This window comes from Aptenodytes patagonicus, chromosome 23, assembly GCF_965638725.1.
Source record: "Aptenodytes patagonicus chromosome 23, bAptPat1.pri.cur, whole genome shotgun sequence".
NCBI lineage: Eukaryota > Metazoa > Chordata > Aves > Sphenisciformes > Spheniscidae > Aptenodytes > Aptenodytes patagonicus.
In genome coordinates, this window is record NC_134971.1 from 4,663,841 (window position 1) to 4,682,278 (window position 18,438).

The following is an 18,438-nucleotide window of genomic DNA, read 5'->3' on the forward strand; positions in this document are numbered from 1 at the left end:
AATGATCTCTCCCCCAGCAGAATTGCTTCTGTCTGCAGTTTAAATGGTGGTTTCGGAATCGGAGAGGAGAGGAGCAGGGAAGACACGAAGCGGCGCCCTGGGAAATGCAATGTGGTAACAGGTGGCGATGCAGTCATTTAGCTCTTCATTTTTCATCTCCCAGGCAGGCAGGAGGACTCCTTCCTGTGGATGTAGGTTCCTTTGTGTTTGTGTGTGCATTGTGAGGTCAGGCAGTTCCTCAGGAAAAAGGATGCCCTCACGCAGTGCAGGGCTGGGACGGAGACACAGAGGGTTTGACTGAGCAATCTAAGTCGAGATGGAAGGGATGGGGGTGTGGGGGGAGAAGCTGAGCAAGACTCTTATGGAGCAATGTTCTGTCTTCATGGGAGTAGGGGCTGGACTGAGTAGCTGTTTAGTGTTGTTAGTGAGTTTCTGGGTGAGCCCAGCAGAAGATTACAGGAATCTGAGACCATCCTGGAAGAAAGGGTTAAGCAAGGCTAAGAAAGTCAATCAGTGAGAGTGGGGATGAATCTGATGTGTGTGAATGGGTATTGGGATTGAAAATCAGGGGTGGCTCAGGAGGAGTGTGAAGATACAGGTTGGGGTGGTGCTTTGGGAGAAGGCTTTAGGAGGCTGTTTTTGGTTGGGATAAACAGATTGGAAGTCTGGAGGAATGGTGGAGAAGCTGGCATAACTGTAACTGTATTATATGACATAGAAGTGCACACTGCACCAGCCCGTGCTAAAGAAAGAGATTGTACCCCTTTAGTGCCCTTTTCCTCTTCCTTCTCTTCATAGATCTACTCACGGGTCTGAGCTGTTGCAGCTCAGTGCAGCATGGAATAGGGAGTGGAGCGGTGGTGGTGGTGAAGGGGATTGAAGGAGTGGGGCATGTCTGTACCAGGAGACCGGGTGTAGCCCAGCCCCTGGCACAGAGCAGCCGATGTGCATTTTGCTCTCTCCAATGGCAGCTATTGAAGCTTTATCCAGATGTCAGGGAATTCTCTCTTTGTGCTGAGCTTGCATAGGAACAGTGTATATGAGGGTTGCTGCCCAATTATTGGGAGCGGAGGGGGATGTGGCTTTCTCATATTCAGAGTGGTAGCCAAAGAACGTGATTTGTTTGTGTTGGGTTTGAGGTGAAATTTTGCTGCTGCTTGTCCCCTGGTGGCTACCTTTGCAATGTAACTGAAAGTACAATGGCATGATATTTAACTCTGTCCTGAAGGGATAAGAAAAGAAGGATACATAGATAATGGAGGCAGTACTGTAATGATTCCACAGGGACCTGTAATTAATGGGTGATCTCCTGTTTCTGTTGTTATTTTTCTTTGTGTGTATGATAGACTTCCCTGGTCAACCTGTTGTTTTGCTTTTCTCTTCATCCTCCCTTAAACTGGGCACTGATCTTGCAGCTGGGATGCATTCAGACCCTGGTGGTCGAAGGTGGCTCCTTTCATTGCAGCAGGTTTTGAAATCAGTGCAGCCTCTCGTCTTCGTGCCTTTCACTGCACGGTTGAAGTCTTGCACTGTAAGCTCCTCAGGGTGAGGGCCCTGTCTGTCTGCAAGCTGCCCAGCCCTCAGCACGGTGCTATAAAACAAGTAAATACGGGAGTTACTTTTATTAGCGCTCGATCTTGGAGATGTCTGTTAGTGTTATTGATGTGCTTGTTAATCTTCATTTTCAAGTACACTGACTGCTGTATACATTATCTGTCAGCGCAGCACAAGTGCTTTTGGGGTAAAATATGCACCAGCTTATCATCAGTGCACTAGAACAGAACATGTAATGGTTTTAGAGGAAGAAAAGGGATGGACTTAGTATCAAGTGGAAGTTGGCAGGGGACTTAAGGATCTGTAAGTGTCTTTGTAATATATGATTAGAAATTCAAGACAGAGAATTTGTGGGAGGTCAGCTCAGCCAGCCTTTTCCACTGCATCATCCTGAACCGGTGGTTTCCAGGCCGGGAGCTATTACCTGTCCGTGATGCATTTGCTTTGTGCTTTCCATTTATCCTGACCCAGGATGCAATGCCTACCCATGTTGGGATGCGATTCTGTCGGTCTCAACCTACAGGGCAGAGTTGGGCCTACAGAGCATAATTGACTGGTTCCCCTTGTGCTATCCTTCCTCCTCTTTTTCAGAGATCACGTTGCATTAAAGAGGGCTAAAACTGCATTAAATATCCTCATGGATAATACTGTTTATGAAAGCGATAGCTTTAGTTCCCATAGGGATCTTGGGCAGTTCCACATGTGATGGCAGTGGTTGCTGAAGAAGCTGTCTAGAAAGATACTGGCCACACTAAAAATGCTTGTCCAGTGTGATGTAGGCTCCAGCTCTCACTCAAACATTTCACTTGTTGATGCTGAGCCTAACTCCCCACAGCGTCTTTCCTAACATCATTTCACCTTTCCTGCTTTTGGCTTTCCACGTGCTGATTGTTTGAGCGTGGTGTTGAGGACAACAGGTAGGGCTCTGTTTCCTAGGTGAGGTGGGTTCTGCTACTTGTGAATGTCTTTAATTCTGTGTGGTTTCTTTTGTGCAATTAAGGAGAGCTAATTAGCTCCTTTTAGTGCAGTCTCCTTGCAGAGGTAGCTGACCTCTTGTTAATCCTGGATTAAGTTCTTACTAAGAACTGGCTCTTTGTGTGTCCCAGTTAAGATGTTGACACTTTGTTCTCTCTCTCCTTGTTCTCCTCCTCCCCCTCTTCCTCCCCATGCCTGTGAGCACATGATTGCCTGCCTCCTCCAACCCCCACTATTGTAGGAATCCATGTGCTCTTAGCAGCCACTGTATCTTGCTCCATGAAAATACCATTGTCAGTTCAGAGTACTCTAAAAAGATTTTTGCTTGATCTGGCACCTGTCTAGGAGCCCATTTTCTGCAAGGGAGAAGGAAGAGTTTTGGCAATGCTCCTTATTGCTTAATAGGGTGAGAATACTGTGGGGTTTGAAGCGTAGCACCCATTTTGTATGCTGGAGGCTGGAAGGATGTTCCATGGTCTGAGCAGGAGCTAGCAAACAGGACCACCTGTCCCAGTCTAAGAACTCAGCCTGTACAATGCTGTGCATTCAAAAGCAGAGTCCATATGTTCATAGTTAAAGAGGGTGTCTAGGAGAAGAGCAGCTTCTGTGCTCCAACAGTGGTATGAGCAAAAAAAATAAACATGCAAAATATTAATTACCATCCAGATGTGTCAATTACCCACTACTGCTAATCCTACTTGCAGATCTTGGGGTTGTAGCACTACACCAAGTCTTCCCTGAGGACACGCTTTTTTAACATTTCTGATACGTCTTTTTGACGACAAGGCCAGAAATACTATGGAAGTTTAAGTGTCCCCTGGTTCTCTTCTGAACTCAGCTGAAAAGTAGAGATGTTGGGGAATAACTGTCTCAATGGCTTAAGTTTTCAAAATAGATCGTATTAAAAGTGGACAAAGAATTATTGGGGAAGGGGAAATGAGAAACCTTAATGTGTTGTCAAATCCAGGCGCTCATTGTTCCCAGATATTTTGCAGACAGACTTTTTAAAGACCACTGTTTATTTCCGTATCACTGATGTGGCTTACAGGGAGGGTACTAGATTGTTCTAGCTGGATATAGAGTTTATCTGAAACCCACTTGTTGCTCTGTAGGCCTGGACGTTCAGGCACTGGACTGTCTTGCGTGTATCTATCATCAGCCCCGTGCTTTAATTACTTAGTGCATCATTTCCTCTCACCTGAGAGATGCAATATGTGTGAGTATGCTTGTGTTACGGCTGGATCTGAGACAATAGAGCAGAAACCAGCCCTGCCACTCAGTCCAGCAGGTGGTAAAGGTATGGCTCGTGCTGTCTGCGTGAACATGGAAGAGCCTGCCACAGATAGGCATGCTTTCAAGTAGAGCATCCTTGGAGGGAGTGCTCCTGATGGATGACTTTCCACCTTTCTGTAGGGCTTGGTAGTCCTGTGGTATTCGGGCTGTGGTGTGTGACCATGTCATGCCATGAATAGCTCAGCAGTCAAGCCCTCCTAAAGCTGTCCTTCACACATGAAATAATGTCCTAGTGCTTGTCTTGATTCTTTAACACCAGTACCAGGGCAAGGGCTGAAAGACATACATGCAAGTAAACCCAGTCGACATAAAATGCGTTCTGCAGCTCTTGAACAAAACAGGAACCGGTAGCTTTACATTCAGAAGAGCTTCCTTAAAGGCCCCTAAAAATCCTCTTCCCAGTGCAGTATTATCAAAGTATTGCCACCATGAAATAAGCTGTCTTCATAGTGACATGAATGGTGCTGCAAAGACCCAGAAATGTAACAGGAGTATTTGTCCTTCCGAGAGTTCTGAGTTAAATTTTGCAGATCTGATAAAGTTTGTAAAGAATTTGAGGTGTCGCGTGATTTTTCAAATTACCTGTAACTTTGCCTTTTTCACGCCATCCCAGTTAAGCCTAAGAAGCTTTTCTCTAAGTAAGTCTTGCATTTTTACTACTGCTCTTACAGTGCTTTTGGAAGTGGAACTTCTGTTTGATTCATCTTTCTTCCTGACAGTCTGAGGAGTGGGTAGGTCTTAAACTCATGTATTGAATCTATCCTACCACTTCATGACCTGCTTTCAGCCTTTGCGTGTTCTCCATGGTTCCAGATCTGAAGTAGCCATTATACTGAATTTCATCAGAGCCTTTGGGCCAGTGTAGCTCTCGTGTGACTATTGAAAAATAGTATCTTGTTCAAACCTTAATAGTCATTCAGGCAAAACATACCAAAATTTGTAGAGGCTGAGAATCACACTTCCAACTATTTCATACATCTTTGAAAGCCATAAGAAAAAAAACACTGAAAGATTCATAGACTGTAAAATGAAATGGGACCATTCAGATTTCTCTTCTAAGTCTTGTCGAATGCAATGTATAAGACTTGCGTGAATTGATTCTGGTTGAGGTACAGAACAGTATTTAAGAAAACAAAAAACCTTGTGTAATATTGTTTGCCACAGATGGATAATCTAGCCTTGAATTAGTTACAGTGGTTAGTTTTGTTTACTTCCAAAAACATGTGTCTCTTGTCCAGTCAGAATTGTCTAGCTTCGGCTTTCAGCACTTGGTACTGTTGCACTTTCATCTGTTATCCAGTACCATCAAACTGCTGTACCAGGTGGTCATTTAAAGCTTGTCATTCCTTGACCTCCAGTTTGCGTTGAATGGATTCAGTGCCACTGCCTTTATTGTTCGTTGCTCTTATCTGAACCCTGTCCGGTTTATCCACACTGTTCATGAGTTGAAACTAGATATAGTCCTAGACGAAGCATTTCAGTGGGAATCACACCATCTTTGGATATGGAGGTACCTTTGCATTGGGCACAGGGAATAGCAAAGTTTGTATGTTACATGCCACTTTCTTTAAACATGTTTGTAAATTCACCAGTTCACGAACTTTTGTAAGCATTTGAAACCTTTAATGGTCACATATGAAAATGAAAAGTCAAGGTGCAAGTTATGGTGGCTCTGCTGATCAACTTGGTTTTTCTGACTGGATAATGAGATTTTGCTGTATTCTTGTTCGTGCTTAGGTTTGTATTGGAGAAATACTTCAGTGTTTTTAGCGAGGACCACAAGACTACCGCATGTGGATTTCTCCAGTTGCAAAACACACCAGGTTTACCCATAAACACTGAGGCATGGTCCAATGAATTGAAGATTAAAGTCTTGAGAAGATGGCATTGCAAAATTAATAGAAAGTTCTGTGTTGGCAGAAGGCCAGTGTGTGTGAGGACAAGATGGTGTGGGATTTGGCCCTAACTCTTCATTGCCAGTTGTTACTTAGCTTTACAATTGCTCCTGTTAGAGACAGTGCATTTCCACAAAGGTAGAAAGCTCCATCCTTATGGGGACTTGCAGATTTAAAGCCTAAAGTCAGACGTTACTGGGTGAAGTGACAAATATTGTTGTCAGCTCTTGTGATTGTGTTATGGATTCATTCTGTTTGGTACTCTTTGTAAATCTCCAACGCTTGTAAACATGTAATTATATGAGAAACTTTCTCATTTTAACAGAAGTTTCTCCCATGACTGCAGAGAAAACCTTGAGAACACAACCTGATCAAATGTGCGCTGATGGAATTAGAGGAATAAAAACCAGGTTTGCTTGAATAAGATGATGGTTGTACTATCGTGATAAAGACGTGTATGGTGATAGTATTTTCAATTTAAAATCATGTGCAGCATTTGAATCGCACTGTGACATGAGTCTGCTGGTGCAGAGCATTGATTCTTAAGAGCAGAGCACCTCCTGCTCCCACTAATTTTGATTGTAGTGAAATGATGGATAATCTGCCTTTTGGAAAGATGCTCTTTTGGGACATTAGCACTGAAAGCTGTGACTGATTCTAAAGAGAAGAGAAAATAGTCAACCCTGTGTATGGAATGGGTAAAATGCAACAAAAGAAAGCAAAGGGCAGAGTGATGAGTATTTACATCACTTAAGGCACAGCTCCTCCTATTACCAGTGAGGAGCAGTAAGTCCCTGAGGGGGTCATTCACAGCATCTAAATTTGGCTGTAGTCAGACTCCTGACTTAGGTACTCTGAATTGTACTCTGGAGTTGCCTGCCTGGCTCAGTTGATACCACAGGGACCTCTGAAAATAAACATCTAAGGTGGGCGATGTGAATGTAGACTGAAGAGACTGCCGAGGAATAGAAGTGATATAAGGTGTAAATTTTTAAACTACTGTAGCCACACTGGTACAGGAGCTTCTCTGGATGCTCTTTATGGCTTGTCTGCACTGGAAAGTTGTTTCACATTTAAAGCCCTAGAATAACCCAGAGTACTTCCACACGTGGACACTTCGGCTTCAAATCAAGGGTGTTAGTACAGGAAGCTGTTCCAGATGAGTTCTACAGTATTTCCTTGTATAGACAAGGTCTGATGTCATATACTGGAAGGAAAAGTGCAAGCTAGTTGATTGTTTTGCTTTCTTCTTTTTTTTCATCCTTCAGCCTATGTAATTTGTATTGTGCTGTGGGAGCCCTTGAGAGGGTCTGAAACCCTTCTCCTTATTGTGGCATAAAGATGTCCGTGAGGGGGTGTGTAGAGATACAGTAGCGTGTATGTCCCCCAAAGAAACACCATATACTAATACTAATGTAGAGTTGTAAACTTTGCTGGATAACGTTTCTTTAAAAATCCCAGGCCTGTTTTACAGATGGATAGGCATGAAAAATGAAACCAAATTAGCTTCCTAGATGAAGTAAGCTAAATTGAGTTGAGGTCATCTTAATTCTGAATGAGTGTGTCCTCACTGTGTTTAATTCAGTTTTGATAATCCACTTCACCAGTTAATTAGGGTTTAATTTTCCTGACTGTTCTTGCATTGACACGCTTACAGGTTTCGAGACTTTCTCCCCCATGTGTGAATGGTCTAGTGTGTACACAGGGAGGATGAATATGATTTTTTCAACCTGTAGGATCTTAACTTGTAGGCTTTGCCAAACTTTATGAACAGCAGCATCTAAAAGTGACAGGTATAATCAGGGGACCTTGGGAAAAATTGCAGGAGCTCCCCCTCCCCCCTTTTCCATGAATAATGAAGGCATTAAGGGGGTTGCATTATGTAAAGCGGCAGCCCACAGGCTGCGTGCATGCGCGCGCACGCGTGTGTGTTTGTGTGCGCGTGCAGGAGTGTGTGTGAAAGAACTGGCAGCGAGGGGAGAGACGCACAGACCTCAGTCGAGCCGCACAAACAATCATAATCACAGAGTGGGGCGGGGGGGGAGAAGAGAGGCTGAGCCATGGCAGGAGCCCGAGCAGCATGCAAGGCAGCTGAGAGAGGGGGCTCTGGGTGCCTGTGAGGAGCCCCAGGCACCCCCTGCTCCCTCTTCCCTTCGGGAAGGGCTCTGAGATGGTGCAGGAGGTGAGTACCCTCCCACCTCACTGCTGGCCCACCCTCGCTCTCCCCCCACCACACAAGTGCATGAATGAATGAATTCCTAGCTGCTCCGCGCTGCACTACGGTCCCTAATGGCTACCAGGTTAGTGTTACTCTCCTGTTCCTTCTGCTGATGCCTCTCTTCCTCTCCCCTCTGTGTGTCTATGTGCTGACTGCAGAGTCTGAATGTGTGTGCACACGCGTGCATGTATGCATGTATGTGTGTGAAAGATGGAGCCAGCGGGCTGTATGTGCTGTGCTCAGCACAGGTTTGCCGAGCAAATCTACCATCTGAGACATACGCTTTCAAGGCAGATTAAATCTGGAGTCCATGTTGGTTGCTGCTGCTGCTCCTTTCTGTTTGGGGGACTTGAAAGCAGACAGCGTGACATCATGTTGCAGAGATGCTTCATTTCTTTTCCCTTCCACAGGCTGATTGCTTTTTTCCTTGTTCTCCCCCATGCACGCGCTCTACCTCTCCTGCAGTGGATTTGCTAAAGCAGCCTTTTCGATTGTTTGAAACAACCGATGAGCAAATCTGATTGTTTTTTTCGGCTTTCATTTCCCTCACCCCTCCTCCTTTTCCCTTTACGCCTACTGCCTCCCCCATCCCCCACCCCCGAAGGGGCAGTTATTACTCTTGTAACATCTGGGTATATGGAGAGAGGCAGAAGGGGGTTGAAGTTGGATGAACTCGCAATGCGTCACAGGAGGGCAGCTGGAGCTGCTGCAGAAATATGGTGTATTTGTTTGCCCATGTGCTCTCTTGCTCTTAAAAGGGCTCAGAGCATGCACACTGATGTCTTGGTTCTGCTTTGCATTCCTCTCTGTGTTTATATATATGCAGTGATGGAGAGGGACAGAATTTGTTTTGTGCCACTTTTTCAGGCTGCCCTCCAGAATCTATACAGGTGGCTTTTTTTTTTTTTTTTTTTGGCAGGGGAGAGCAGTAGGAAATGAGGGCTCATTGCACTGTGCATGTTTATAGGCAGTGAGAATCTGATGAATCCCCATTCACTAAAAAATTGCTTTTTCTTAGATTACCGGTGACTAGCATTGTCCTGTCCATCATGGAAATCACTGATTCAGTAAAGAGCATATATTCCTGTTTCCTTGCTTCATTAAGTCACATGCATCTGCAGGAGAACTCCTTTTGAAGCTGGTAGATTTAGGATGGAGCTTGTGATTTTGGCTCAGTAGGATAGAAGGAAACTTCAGGCTGAACCTCAGAGATATATTTTACATCAGTGCAGTAACTTTGAATGCCCAACATTCTGCCAAGGGAAGCCCCCAACCGCCCATGCCACTGAAAAGCAGAAAGCTGGATAAAGCAAGAGAGAATATGCTATGTGGGGGGACAAGTCTGAACCAGGTCCTCAGGACAAAGGACTGTGTATGACTCTTGCACTGAGGGTGTCTGACTCTTCCCAGTATCAGCTGCAGCCCTTGGCCCTCTATTTTTAGCTTTCAGCTGGACAGTGCTGCTGCATGGTTAGAGCAAAGGAGAGAGATTACATGTGTATCAGGGTGAGGGGACATGAATTGTTGAGTTGTTGTTTTCAAAATGATAAAGGGATGAAACATCAAGGGATGAGCAAAAGAAATCGATTTGATCCCTGCTTTGAAGATCACAGCATCTTCTGTTAACTTACGAAAGCTGATGCTGATGAGCAGCAGGAGTGAGTGGGATGATGTAAAGCTCTTGGCTTTGTCTTCTACCCCTGAGATACACAATATCCCTGTCCACCCCCGCTTTGTCGCTGATAAGATGTGGTGTGAGGCTTTGTTAGACGTTTAATCTGTGGTTTATAAAAACCCCTGCCACAAGATTGGAATGTGTTCAGGGGGATGCTACCTGTGCTGGGAATAAAGTCCTGGGATGCTCATAGCCTTGCTGAAGTTCTAGCAGGAGATGGGCAGAAAGGAAGAATGCTTGTGCTCTTCTTGAGGTAATCTAGGAGTTTTATCACACCTATGTCCTCATCTAAAAATGCACATGGATCTTTATTGCTAGCTATTTAGTGCTATATTGCATTTTTCTCGCTCTCCCTTGAAAAGATGCAGATGGATTGATGTATGACAGCAACATTGCTTCTCCAAACCATTGAAAGATTTTGATGTTAGCTCGGAAGTAATGAGGTTTAAAATAAACATGCTCGGATTAATTTTTGTTTTATTTTTGTTCTTTGAGCTGTCACATTTTCAAACTTTTCTTCACATCAGAGACAGCTTAAGTGTCCTTCGTTATTATATTTATTTTTCAAACAAGAGTTGCGAGCTCTGTTCTGTCCCAAGTTCCAGGCTCTGAGATTTTGAATACTGCATCAGATATTGCAATTCTTGCTGTTAATTACAAGACCCCTTGGCACTGTGGTGGGGAGGAAACAAAGCCCCTGTCTGTTCCTCCTTTGGAAGTACAGCCATAGACTGAGTGACCTGCAGGTGACCATGCTGGGGCTGTGTCTGAAACAGACATGCCATCGGCTTCAGAGGGATGTGAAATTCTTATTTTGCATTATTTCCCCTTTATTGCTTCCCTGATTTCATTGTATTATCCATCATACTTTGTTCCATGTGGAACACTTCGGAACAAATGGAATTATATTAATTTGTGAGTGATGGGAGGGGTTCAGTGTATGATTTATAACACGTGTTGGTTCTCTGGAGATTAATGATCCTTTCTAAATTGTGACTGTTGTATTATGGGACAGTATTATTAAGATCTGTCTTGTTCTATTTTGAAAGCTTTTTCCAACTTTTTCATGGGATTTTTGCAGTAACTCCAAATAGGAACGGAGCAGTGGAGGGATTGTTTCAAACACAGCACAGTGGGAGTTTCTGTAAGGTATCAGACCATTTGCCCATCAGAGTTGATAGTCTGTCTCTAGTGGTAACCAGTATCAGATGATTCAGAGAAAGACAATGACATTGTTAATAATACATTTGACCAACTAGCAGTGCTGTATATGGGCAGAAGGCAAATCCTTCCTAACGCTTGCAGTGATTTGCTAATCCCCTGAAGCATAATAATTGCATTAATTTTATCTCATGAATATGTAAACATGCTATTGAATGTCATAGGAGGAGGACACCATTCTGTGAAACGTCAAAATAATCAGAGTAAACCTTGGACAAGGGTGGATTTTTCTGTTAAAAACTAGTTGTTTAAAAAACATACAGTAAGTATACTATTCTTACTATTCTTTTTAAAGCAATTCTCATGAAACACTGCTTGGTTTCTGTACAGCCCTACAGGTGTCATTGCTTTTTAATTTAAGGCTTTCTTTTTTGTCTTTTTTACTGGGAGATGCAATATAAGTATAGCATTTTGCCATTGCTTGTAGAGCAATGGCAAGCCCAGGGAATTGCTTTGAGGATATATGGAGGTTTTCATTCTTGGATTATCAATTTGAAGTGAGTGTAGGTTGGTGATGACCAAAAGTTGTTACCATCTGCTTGCTGTTTGGTAGCCTGCATAATGAGTTTCTGAATCTCATCTTTTTCCACTGATGTCAGATTGTATCACAGAAAAGTATCTTTGTAGGCATCTAATTAACCCCCTTACTAGCTGTTTCTGAGGAGAATTAACTCTTTTTGTACTACAGCCAGGCTTGAGGTGCCTTCTTGACCTTGTAGCTTTTTCTGCTCTTTTTCAAGACTTTATCAGTAGAGTTCTGTTTTGTGCTTGAGAATCTCCTTCATTCTTGTTTAGGAAAGCATGTAAGCACAGGCTTGACTTTGTTTGCACAGCCCATAGACTTCAGTGGGTCTGCATACAGAGTTAAGTATGTGCTTAAGTTCTTTGCTGTTTGGGGACATAGTGCTCAGCATTTTCCAGAATTAAGCCCAACATTTGCAATGCTGTTGGTAACCCCAGTTTTGGGCCTTGAAGAGCTTACTATCAGGTAGGTGCAATGGGCTGCAGGGAGATGTGAGCAACTTCAGCAGATTTATAAAGCAAGTTCTTTTGAGAACTGTGGTGGACTTGGAGGCTGCCAATTAGCTTTCCAGATCAGGACTTTCTTGAGGAAGTCCAAGGGGTTTAGAAATATACTGCAGGAAATGGTGTCATTGATCCGTTTCTGCCGTCTGAGAAGCTGGTCATCACAACGAAGGTAGGGAGCATTGTGTGCCTGAAGCTGCCACTTGTTTAGATGAGCTGCCCTCATTGTTACAAATCCTTTGGTACTCTTGGTAACTTAGTGATTACTTCTGGCTAAATTCTAATTCACATCCTGCAACTGGCAGATTCAAATAGATTTGCTGCGTGTTTTCTTAATCTGTGTGTATCACTACCTGAGAGGAGAACAACAGGATGCTATTGTACAGTGTAGCCGCAGGTGCTGCGACAATGCTCTTTGGCAAGCTGTTGTGTTCGGAGGATGGCTGCTGGCTATTGGGGCATGTGTGATTGGGGAAAGAACTGTTGCAGGGTGCTTGTCTTAAGCCCGGGCATGGCTGTGTTGTAGTGGCAGGCAGAGTGATTATTTCGGAAGATCTGGTAGGATGGACAGATTTTCATGTCAATTCAGGACTGCTTGAACGTCATTCATGCAGAATTTATTTAACAGACTCGAACGAAGTCAGGTTTCTTGTTGAGTTCTCCATTAGAGCATTGCAAAGAGTCCTCAGGGTTCCTTTATAGCTGTAAGAATCCCAAGCTTAGCTTGTGGAGTACAGACTGTAGCCTTTCCCAAAAGCTACTGCTTGTTGAAGTGTCTGTTTACCAGATGGTCCAAATCTTTACAGGAAATATTCTTTTGGAGGAAGAAGTTTGGCCTTTTTGTGTCATGCCTTGCGTCCTTGATTTGTGGAGTGTCCCGAGTAGGGTGTGACCAGGTAGCTTGTCTGTGCATTGCTAAATGTTCGTTCTTTTTCCACCACCTAAAGAAAAGCTAATTCTTCACTACACTGCTCCAGATATCGAGGCTTGTCCTCCATGTGACTGAACAGAGTTTGGCCTCTTCCTGGCCACATCGCACTTGCTCATGTTATTTTTACTGCAGCTCCAATCGTAAGACAAGGTGCTTCTCTTAGGCACAGTATGTACGTAAACCAAGAAGACGTACTCTGCCTTCTGTGCTTTCTTATACTCTGTGCAGGGGTTTCACCTAGGAGCAAGGGGCTGCTGCTTAGGTGGGCTTGTTTGTGTTCTATCCCTGACTTAATTTGTTGCATCTACTAAAGGCTACGCTGCAGGGGTATGTGAGGCCCTGAATGTGCTCTGGTCAATTAGGTCTGTAAAGCATTATTTATTACTATTATTTTTTTTCAAAGTGGGTCAAGCTGTTTTGGCATTTCAGACGTTGATTCCTGGTTCAATTGCAGGCCTTGGTCACTATGGCAACTGCAAAAAGCGTTCGTCATGGCTGTGCCTTGGGTTGGATTCAAACTTCAGGGACGGAGCGGGAGCAGCAAGAGTTTTGAGGGGCTCAGGGCAGGGGGAGGCGACTGGAACAGAGCTGCAGGCTTGTGGTTTTTGTGCCCATCCTCACTGTGGTAGAGATGAAAGGCTGAATTAACAGACTCTTCGTGTTCTTCATTGTGTGCACACCCGTGGAGTCCTTCATGTGAGAAATATTCAGCATTGCCCAGTCATCAGATAGTATGAGATGGATTCAGACCTCTTGAGTTTGATCAGCTCTCTGCAACTGTCTTATGGGACAGCCTAAGAAGGCGCCCTTGAAGCTATCTTTTTTTTCCCCCTTCTCTGCAAAGGTGATAATCCATACATACCTAACACAATATGTATGTATGGATTTAGTTTTTTAAAGCATGCCATAGATGCTAAGTGACTGGAAAACTAACTTGGAGGCCAGAGTCTGCCTGAGATTGTGCTTGGCAGAGCTGGCACCAAAACATATGGCTACAGTAGTGTGAAGTGAGCCTGGACAAACATATACATGCCAGCTTTAAACTAGTTAATGCTAATGCTGTTCCTATGTAGCTGCAGCAGCGTGAGTTACTCAGCTGTGACTGGAAGACCCACCTGAGGAGCTTTGTAAGACCTTGGGTGATTAGCTTGACTTGGCCTCCATAGCTGCACACTGCTTAGCAGTGTCTGCGTTAAGTGTGTTAAGTCAGTTTTGGAGCATGTGCGTGCTCAGAGCGTGAAAACTCAGAATGTGTCTTCCATGACTGTGTGTGAGTGAGTGTATATTGTAGCTAGTATTAATGTATTTATTGCAGTCCACAAAAGGCAAAATTTGTTTCATTTCTCATTTGATTACAATTTGAGTAAAAGACTGCTGAACTTTTTAGTGGGTTTCATCTGAGTTTCACATGCACATGGTGCAGTTGTACCCTGGTTTTGAACTGGTTATTTTGTGCTTTACTTCAGAAGCAGTAAAAACTCAGTGCTCCTTCATAACTGTAACCTGAAAGCAAGCAGAACCTTGGCTGAATTTGGCTTGGTTTTTACAGAGTTGCATGAAGCTGAAACTCAAAGTGAAACTTGTGAGTATGAACTCGCACAAACTGAAAATGAGAAGGAGGTTGCGCATGATAAACTCAGGTTTTGTAGAGCTGTAGAATAAAAATGAGTACATCTGTTCAAACAAATTTAGTGCAGTGGTATGTGACTCAGGAACATTGGCTTCAAATTCTTGCCTTGTATTTCTGGGGACCTCTCACATAAACCAGTTTATGTTGAATCAAGCATGCTAGGGGCAAGATTTAGGAAATGTGATGTAATGCCAGATAAGCAATAACACAGCATGAGCAGGAGCAATACAGCCTCAGAATTCAGAGTTCTTAACTGTAGGAATGGCAATTCAAAACCATTTCCATCTCTGGAAGCATTGCTGATGAACTCAAGTCTTAGTACCTTCTGCGCACGCACGTAGTTGCTGATTGCAATTGGTACACTAGATGCAACTATGCTGGGTTGTTAAAGTGTGTACGTCTTGAGTTTAGCCAGAAGAAGTAGCAGCAGGAGGACAGAAAAGGTGAAATATCCTTTTTAACTGGATCAGCTGAAAGTCTGCAAAGAAACCTGATACTTTTGTACATTTTAATAAGCTAAAAAAACCCCTGATAATTTTACTTCATGATATACCTAAACTGTTGCAGACAATGCTGCTGGGAGAATGGTCCAGATCATCTTTTGCTCAGTCTTTTGTTTTGTTTCAAATATGATTTGGAGGGATTAAAGCTTGAATATTGCTACAGTTGTGCTGTACTTGTAGTTAGTATTCAGTATTCCTGTGTCTTGACCAGGGAAAGGGAGGACACAGTATGCTGTTGGCATATTTCACTCATGACATGTGCCATTGTTAGGTGTGAACTGTGAAGAAACAAGCTAAGGGGGAGAATTACTCTGCTGGTCTTCGCACTGGAGCTAACTTGGGGTTTAGGTGGCATTTGAACAAGCAGCTTTTTATTATTCTATATCTATATGATTCTCTGTCTATTAAGTAGAAATATGTAACAGTGGAGTTTGTAATTTAATCCATCTTTCTTCCTGCTTACTGAACATTTTGCAAACCCATTTTCTCTAGCCTGTTCATTATCTATATGAACTTCCACACTTTATATTCTTGAAAATATCTTCTAAGGGTTTTCTGCGAAGTGCCGTGCTACTGTTCTTGCCAATTGCAAGCTTGTGTGTATGAGCGTGAAATTTGATTGTTAATGTTTGCATAAGCAACTTTGTTGTATGCTCTCTGCAAATTGTTTAGGGAAATTTCATCACTTGTGTGTTAACAGAAGCAGAGAGCAAATAGAGGCTAGTTTATGAGACCAGTTCATCCAGTACTAAACCAAACCAAACTAAACCTGTTAACTAACGGAGGAGTGTATTACATTATCTACCTGTATCTGCTAACTAACATTTGTAAAATGTTTTTGGCATCTTAAGAGGTAAGAGGTGGATATGATTTTTATCTGAGAATTAATGAAACCTCAGGCATGTATTCAACCTTTCTAGATTTTCAGAAAGGAAACGATCCATTTTCACTACCTCATTTTACATCCCATTGTGAGAAGCAAACTTAAGTTTGCTCTATATAGTTGGGCTTAAATTGTAGCCCTTAAGAGTTTGGTTGTACTAGCTTCTTTAATTCAATCCCTTACAGTTGTAATTCCCTCATCCTTTTTCTATTGCCTGCTCTTCTGTCACTCAGATGTGGCCTGCTTTCTAATGCTCAGAAGATAACAAGGTACAGTAACAACTCAGCATGGCAGAGTTAGCACAAAGTTCATCCTTGGATCAGCCCAGGTTCCACTGTAACCTGCAGGTTGCAGAGTTGAACGGTACCAGCTGGAAAGGCCTCAAAGATGTTTGGGCCGGTCGTAAATAGATTTGACTGCTGAAGGAAATGAGTTGCATAGGGAAAAATTGATGTAGCGTGTGGTATTTTGAAGAGTCTGGCAGGAAGAAGAGGCATCAAAAGAGAAGAAACAGTGAGGAAATCTGAGTTTTCCTGTTCTGTATAAATATGTATGTAACTGGCTTTCTGATTTAGGTGTTAGGGCATTTCCTGAAGGTATGGGATGAAAAGTTCCATTCCCCTAAATGTTTCATAATTTCTGTAAAACTTTGAAAGGTCTTGTTTTTCCCCGTTATGAAAGGGGAACTTTTTTCTTTTAGAATCATGAAAGCTTTTATGTTATAGCAAAACATTTTCATGCCCAACTCTAACTGGTGTGGGAAAGGATGATTTGATACAGGAAATCATGACTGCATTGTCTGTCGTCATGACTCCCCTCCCAGTGCCCCATCGTTTTTGATGATGTTTAATGGAGTGTTTCCTAAAAGATATGATTCCATTTTTGTTCATCCTGTTGAGAATAGTTACACTTGCTGAAATAAAATAAAGGAGGGACAGAGTGGGACTGTATTGAGAACACACTGACATCTCCCTCATTCTTGAGTGCAAGTTTAGGTTTTCTAAGCTCAGATCAATCATTTTAAACTCTCAGAGCTGACAGGAGAGAATGAGTTCATTCTCGTAGGCATTCATCTGTGGTCAGATGAATTGAAGAGCGGGTGGAGAAAGACACTGGCAGGCCATTGTAGTTCCCTCTGCCACTGGTAAATGATAACTGTCTATAGCCTAATTTTACTGGGGACATAAGTCCTAAGTGTGGCATTGGGTGTATTGCTTCAGGGAGCCAGATTTGTCCACTGTGCTAGTGGAGAAACCTGTGGGTAATGCTCCACCTCAAGGCATGGGTGCATTGCTTTCTGTTTGAGCTGAAGATTATTAACCCTGCTCTTTCTTTCTTTCTGCAGTACTGCCAGTAACTCAAACCGCAGCACGCCTGCCTGCTCCCCAATCCTGCGCAAACGCTCCCGGTCCCCAACACCGCAGGACTCCCAAGGAGACGCCATGGTGGAAAAAGGCTCAGACCACTCATCAGACAAATCCCCTTCCACGCCGGAGCAGGGTGTACAGCGTAGCTGTTCCTCTCAGTCAGGCCGCAGTGGGGCCAAGAACTCCAAGGTGAGGAGCGAGCAAATGACTTTGGCCAAGATGTGCACGTGTCCCCCATTCTAAACCCTCTAATGCAGTACACTGGCTTTGTCCTGTGCCTTTTTTTCTCTGGCTAACTTTCCTCCTTCTTCCCCCACCATACTTCTGAAAATTCTCCTAACAGGAAGCTATTTGCCTGGGTCAGACTTCAGCACAACCCTATCATCCTTTCAGTGACCTGAGTCCATGAGTTGCTGATGGCTTGTATTGCAGTTCCATAACAGCTTACGTAGGCTAACTTTTTTGCAGTCAAGGCCCTGTTTCCTTGGGAGGCTCTGTGGTTTTGAGAAAGACCTTGAAAATCAGCTGTTGCAATTACTTTTTATCAGCTGGATCATGAAGGGTCACGGGACAAATAAAGGTTCCTCTGTGCAGACAGCCTGTGAAGGGCCCGTGCATTTCTCCAGTCCTGTCTAAGCCCTGTGTTGAGATGAGGTTCAAGTTGCACAGAATCAGATTGCCAATCCTCTGCACATTGCCTCCTATTGGTGCAGTATTATGACTGTCTTGGCCAGGGTAGATGATATTTTCCCTACAAAGGTATTGTGTCTTTTGACCATATTAGAAACAGCCTTGTCTTTGCTGTACTGAGGAACAGGGTTTCAGGTTTGGCGACTCTTGATTTTCTGTGAGCAGTGGGACCTGGTGAAAAACACGAGGGCCTCGGGAGCCAAACATAACCTTTGATTATAACTCTAATGTCAGTGGCATATTATAAGATAGTAAGCTGTCAGGAGCACTTGTGTTTTTCCACATTTTTGAAGTGAAATACTTCAGCCTGAATAACATCACAGTGTCACAGGCATAACGCTGATGGCTTGTGTGAAATGAGTTGTTAGATCTTTGCCCGATTTATTGCTCGATTGTGTGACGCATACAAGAAGTCTTCATCCACTCCCCTTTGTGGTCACTGTCAGCAGAGGAAATGACATTCGCTGGGCCACGTTCACTGGGCTGAACTGATCTCTCGCCACTAACGGGGGAGTATGTGAGTTCAAAAGAAGGGGCGAACGTTTTTTTCAAGATTAATCATTTGAGACCTGTCTCA

At 43.5% G+C, this 18,438-nt stretch overlaps 1 protein-coding gene across 11 annotated transcripts in view; it reads left to right on the forward strand.

Annotated features, from left to right (window-relative positions):
- Positions 1 to 18,438, forward strand: part of GRAMD1B (GRAM domain containing 1B) — a 140,181-nt gene that overhangs the window by 87,526 nt on the left and 34,217 nt on the right. For 8 of the 11 annotated variants that reach the window (XR_012997028.1, XM_076358421.1, XM_076358427.1 and 5 more), the window contains one exon: positions 17,150 to 17,360. Coding sequence is in view for 10 of the 11 variants with exons in the window: in XM_076358421.1 (XP_076214536.1) it covers positions 17,150 to 17,360 (211 nt within the window). In the remaining variant the exon portion in view is untranslated. The other 3 variants (XM_076358423.1, XM_076358430.1, XM_076358426.1) reach the window with 3 other exon arrangements.